This window comes from Cetorhinus maximus, chromosome 24, assembly GCF_964194155.1.
Source record: "Cetorhinus maximus chromosome 24, sCetMax3.hap1.1, whole genome shotgun sequence".
Classification (NCBI taxonomy): Eukaryota; Metazoa; Chordata; class Chondrichthyes; order Lamniformes; family Cetorhinidae; genus Cetorhinus; species Cetorhinus maximus.
This window is the reverse complement of record NC_135902.1, coordinates 33570003-33575951: the sequence shown is the minus strand read 5'-3', so window position 1 is coordinate 33575951 and position 5949 is coordinate 33570003. Positions and strand designations below refer to the sequence as shown.

General features: G+C 42.8%; 1 protein-coding gene across 1 annotated transcript; it reads right to left on the bottom strand.

Moving 5' to 3' along the window:
- Nucleotides 1-1722: 1722 nt before the first annotated feature.
- LOC144699536 (QRFP-like peptide receptor) lies at nt 1723-2973 on the bottom strand. The gene has a single exon (XM_078570584.1). The coding sequence runs from the start codon at nt 2971-2973 to the stop codon at nt 1723-1725; it is 1251 nt and encodes a 416-aa protein (XP_078426710.1).
- Between the last annotated feature and the right edge of the window lie 2976 nt (nt 2974-5949).

Below are 5949 nucleotides of genomic sequence, written 5' to 3'. Positions count from 1 at the left end.
GTACAGAAAACAAAAATTGGGACATGCACATGGGGTTATGGGAAAAACATAAAAGAGCAAAACAGGAAACCATAAAAAATTATGTTATTTTAGTTTTTAAAAGGCTGTAGCATTTATTTTCTCCTGGGGGAACGTGACTTTACACTTGTTAAATAATTTTTTTCAGAGCCAGAGAGGTTGTCATTGGTGATAACAGAGAAAGACAGAAGTCCGTATGGACTCAAAACATTAAATCTGTCTTTCTCTCCACAGATGCTGTTAGACCTGCTGAGTTCTTCCAGCATTTTCTGTTTTTGCTTCAGATTTCCAGCATCGGCAGTATTTTGCTTTTATCTTAATGCTCTGGGGACCTGGGTTCAAATCCTGCCATGGCAGATGGTGACATCTGAATTCAATAAAAAACCTGGAATTAAAAGTCTGATGATGACCATGAAATCATTGCCGATTGTCAGAAAAACCCATCTGGTTCACCAGTGCCTTTTAGGGAAGGAAATTTGCTGTCCTTATCTGGTCCGGTCTACGTGTGATTCCAGACCCACAGCAATGTGGTTGACTCTTAAATACCCCCTGAGCAAGGGCAATTAGGGATGGGTAATAAATGCCGGCCCAGCCAGTGCCCCCCACATCCCATGAACACATAAAAAAAAGACAAGAAAATAACTTTAAAATGAAAAACAATGCAGAAGCATTATTTCCATTTCACATATGATGGTGCCAAATGAAGACATGAAGTCAAATGAATCCAGACTGATGAGCTTTAAAACATGTTTTGAAAGGAATTAAAAATAAGAACAGAATAGCAATTAATATCAACACAGTTCATGTTTAATTCAATGACTGTAACCACTGTAATTACAAAATATGCACATTTTACAATTATCAAATAAAGAAATGTAAACAAAACATGTTTTCACAAAAGCTTTACGTTAATTTAGAAGGCATAATGGGTTCAGTCTAATTCATTAGGATGCCCTGGCCCACAGATAATTTTCCTCTTTGCAAATTCAAATAATAAATCTCCTTGTCTTCCATTCTGTTTACTGACAGGGAACCTTCCTCAGGAAACTTAACACCCCCGAGTGTTTCCTCACTCCTTCACTTTGCTGTTTAACAGGCAAAATTTCCAAAGTCAATCGCCATGAATAGTTAGCCTGGAAGACTAGCTTACAATGCAAAATCAGGGAGCAACATCTGGGGCTGTGTCTGACAGTGGCTTAGTCAGAATGTGATTTTTAAAAATTAAATAGTTAATATTATTATTTACAAGCCATATTAAGTTACCTTCTATTACAATGCCGTCATTTCATTTTATAGTCACTTAGATTGTGGCTTTTGTTGCACTGGCAACTGCTTGAAACCACCGCAGGGACCGGGATTTCCCTTAAATATCTTTAGGTTTTCCTTCTCTTTTGATCTAGAGGCTTGGCTCAGTAGGAATGTCCGCTTCAGAAGACATACAAGAAAACCTGAATGTGCTAATTTAATGGGGACAGAATAGCCTGGAGTGGGAACCGAGCAACAGCACCCCCTCCTGTTTCAGAAGGAAGATTGCAGCGAGATGTCTCAGTAACCTCCTCAGCAACAAAATTTACAGACCGCAAAAAAAAAACACACTTTTGGTTACTTACAGGTTGTAAATTCAGGGGGAAAGGGGGCTCTGAGCTAACCCGCACTTGTGCCTCGATACATTTAGCACAACTACCTAATTAAGACTCATGCTGTTTAATCGAAAGTTGTTTCGCAAATAGTTACAGAAGATGCACTTTTGTTTTTAGTGAGGGTTGGGGCGCCTGTGAACCCCGTTTTGGAAATGTCACTGGGAGCTCTGTAAGAGAGCAAGGTCGAGGAGTTGGACGGAGTCTGGGACATGTGCAGGTTGAAAGTTGAAGAGAATCGATCCCTGTAGCTTTGCTTGATCCGCTTTACAGACCTGTACAGGTTCCCCATGAAACAGTAACAGAGGGGGTTGAGGCTAGAGTTGGTGAGACCTAGCCACTGGGCAAAAGATCGAAGGTGGAGGATCCAGCCTTGGTGGACATCGTCTTGCTGAGCATTCGGCATCTTAAAGTCAATCCAAATGTCAATCACATACAGGGGTAACCAAGACAAGGTGAAGAGAAGGACCAGAGCAACAACCATCTTGACAATCTTCTTGCGCGTCTTCAGCCTGGAGCTGTTGCCCATCCAATGCCTCTTGTTGCCCTCCTGGAAGTCGCCCTGGTTACTCCAGAGGCGGCGGGCAGTTAGAAAGCAAATGCTGAGGTTGAAGAGCACGGGGAAGCCGTACAGGGAGCAGAAGAGCAAGAAGTTGTAGCCTTGCCTCAGTTTCACGTAGGGCCAGTTTTCTGTGCACACCGGGATGGTCAGCCTCCCGTCCAAAAGCACCAGGTTCTCAGTTTGATTCATGAAGATTAAAGGCGTGCAGAGGCCCGAGGAAAAAAGCCAGACGCCACAAATCATCCAGGAGATTCTTCTCCAGGTGAAGAAAGACCTGGCGTTGAGGGGGTTGTGAACACTGTAGTAACGGTTCAGGCTGATCACTGCAAGGCTTAAGACGCTGGCGGAGACGGCAACCGCCTGGACAAATGGGACAGCTCTGCACATAAAGTCTCCAAACACCCAGGCATTGTAGACCTGGTGCCCCAGGGTGACGGGCATGCAGACACAGACCACCAGCATATCGCAGATCGCCAGGTTGACCAGGAGGCTACGGGTCGCTGTGGCCCCGGCCAGTCGGTTCCTCCTCTTCCTGGTGAGGGCCCTCAAAGCCATGATGTTCCCCACCAGCCCAATGATGAAGGACACGGAATAAATGACCTCCAGGACAATGGTCGTGGGCTCATAGCCCGAAAACAGCAGGTTGATGTTCAAATGGATGGTTTCCCAAAAGCTCAGGTTGCTGCTGGGAGGGAATAAGGAAAAGTTCCCGGGAAACCCTTCAAGTAATTCCAAACTGAACTGGGTTACATTCATGTTCGTTCCCCGAAGCATTGGTTAACTGTAGTTAGCAAAATGTGCCGAGCTCACCTTTTTTTTTAACCAGACACTGAGTTTGCTGTGACATTCAGCCGAGTGCCTGGTCTGGAAGCTCCAGCTCTCAGGGAACAGGCTCCTCACACCCCAAGGACCAGGGCGAAAACATCAACCCCTCCAACACAAACTGGACTGGGCGCTCCGGGTGAGGAGGTCACCGAGAGTTTGCTGCTGATTTACATCCTGCAAAAGTTCCGCCTCCTTATTTCTTCACAAGTAATATAATATATATATATTATAGATTTGTATTAAAAATGGTCCAGCGGTCTGATCACTTAGTGGGTGATGGAGCTGAGAAAACTTGCCCCTGGCTCCTCAGGAGAAAGCTGCCGGCTGGATGTGACAGTATCTCTGCAGTGACCGGAGCCGGGAGCGAGGAAGAGATGCACTCAATCTCGCTGGAAGTGAACAAATCCTCTGTTGCTCTTGGCTAGGTGGCGATGGGGAGTCAGCATCCATTCAGAGCCTATCCATCATTTCATTCACTCCTCTGTTTTGCTCTGGGGAGGGGAGCCTTTTCTATCCCCTCAATCAACCTGATTTCGTTTCCACTTTCACTCAATTATTGTTTCCACTGACAATTGTAATGCAAGTTCAATCTGTGCCGTTTGGAAAATATGTTTTTGCAAACACGCGTTTCTGTCCGAGCTACCTGTTAATAAGATGGGCAGAAAAATCAATGGAAGACAATAAGGTTAAAACAAAGTGCACTGTCATGATTATTAACGCCATGTAGTCCCGTAGCTCTAATTTTAGGATTAACCTGATCATGTGGAGTCTGGCAGGTTATATTGCTGTTTTCTGTCTGTCTGTCTTTTCCCATGTTCGTGTTGTTGCACCACATCATAAATAAACGCCAAGGAAGAATAATAACACATTAAGGTGATCACTTTTGCTTATAAAACGCGGGTCGTTTGGACTCGGCAAAGCGTTCAATCACTGCAGCATCATTTGCCAATAAATTCATTTCTGCCCCATGGCTGGAAAATTCCACTCAGGAAGTAATCAGGAATCAACTGGTGTCCAGTGCTCGTGGATTGCAAAATAGAACAATTCGACAGTTTCCAAGTAACATCGGGGTGTTTATTCCGATTTAATCACAGGAGCGAATTACTTTCGTGCCAATTTCCCAGCGTGGTCAGGTTATAAATGCTGAGGCTGCAAGGCTTAAACTATAGTCCTCGCAATTAATGTGTTCTATAATTGTACTCTCTGCGTGAACAACATTTAATCCGCGCGAACAGTGTTTATTTCATACTCCCTTGATCTTGAGTCTCGAGTGCAGCATTGCAACATTAGAGTCAGGATTTCTCGGGAACGTTTCCTTATTCCTTCTCAACAGTCTTTGGGAACCTGTGTTTAGGGATGATTCGTTGGTCTGTGGACAATTAGTGCCAAAAACTAGAATTGTGAGTGTACAGCTGCATTTCACTTCTCATTGGTTAACAAAAAATACACAATATTACAGATAAAGATCCCAGAGGGGAAGGGGGTGGGGAGGGATGATAGTGGCGGTTAAATCTAAGAGAATGCAGCAGAATGTATTCGAAAGCATGTTCCGAATTTTACCATAGGTTCTTTGTACTGCAGGAGTCACTTACGGTTCAGTACAGGTTGCTTTACGCTGAGGTCTGGAGAAAATGAACATTTCAGTCTAAAGGGTGTAATGTTGCTTATTCAGGTGATGCATATCAGGAAAACGGTACAAAATAAAAAGTGGCAAAATATTGTCACTGGTGTGAAATTACCAAGTCCAGATCGCTACCATTAAATGAAGAAGACACTAAAAATCAACGTGGCTAATAAAACATGTAGTACATCGTTGGTGGTTAAATACAGTCCCCATTATTTAATTCTTGTTGGGATTTCAAAGCGTTAGGCAATGCTTCCTTTCACTTCTCCCTCTCTATTTCTACTGACACTTCGCTGCTTTTAATGGTGTGTGTTCTGCAGTGACACAGCCGTCATTGCCCCGCGGAAACTGACAGCAACTTTGGGAGCCCACATATGCACAGAATAAAGCGGAAATCCAGACGCTATCGTCAGCGATTCTAAGCTTCTCCAGACGGTGCACTATTGAGGTCTCCCCCCACTCCCCCAAGAGTGCAAAATCCCTAAAATCAATTAGTGAATTAATTTAAAAAAACTTCCAATTTTATGGTTAGTCTTGCTGTAAAAATCCTGGAAAATTCTTGTTGAACGAGGTTCACTTGGGGTTATAACAGCGTGCTGAATTCATAATTACTGCTGAACGCCCTCACTGGCCCTGAGAATCTAATTTTATATTTGTGAAATGTCAAATTTCTTCATTATGATAAAACACGGTGTATTTTTAAAATAACATTTTAACAAGTTTATGATATTGTAGTTTTCTTAATCCAAACATGATCATTTATTTTGCTATCTGAAAATTTAATTAAAAGGGAAGGACAATCAGTGCTTTTAGCTCCCAGGAATGTTGTTTGTGAGAATACTTCAATGCAGTTGGCTGCTTACCCTTCTTGATGACATCCCCATCACTGGACTCGACTTGGTACCAGATTCAAACTAATGTTAGAAAAGGGAAACCACACCACAGAGGTTGCTAGATCTTTGTGGGCAGCTATCTTTAAGCTCAGCAATGAGTGTCATTGCTTTATCACTGACCACAATATTCATCCCTTTACAATTCCTATAAAGTAGAATTCGAGGAAAAACAGCGTTGAATATTTTGTCATTTGAAGTCATCTCCCACCAGCAAAAAAATAAAATTGACAAAACTTTAGATATTTTCATTTTGGCTGTAAAAATTGACACAAAATCCTGAAATTCTGGATGGCGGAGATCAGAAAGGCAACAGACTTCAATAAGAGCTCATGATCACAGAGATTTCAGAAATAAGAACACACATTTGAATGTTTTATCTGCCCTTGTTTA

Coding starts and splice junctions, on each gene's coding strand:
- LOC144699536 (XM_078570584.1), bottom strand. CDS start 2,973: ATGAATGTAACCCAGTTCAGTTTGGAATTACTTGAAGGGTTTCCCGGG.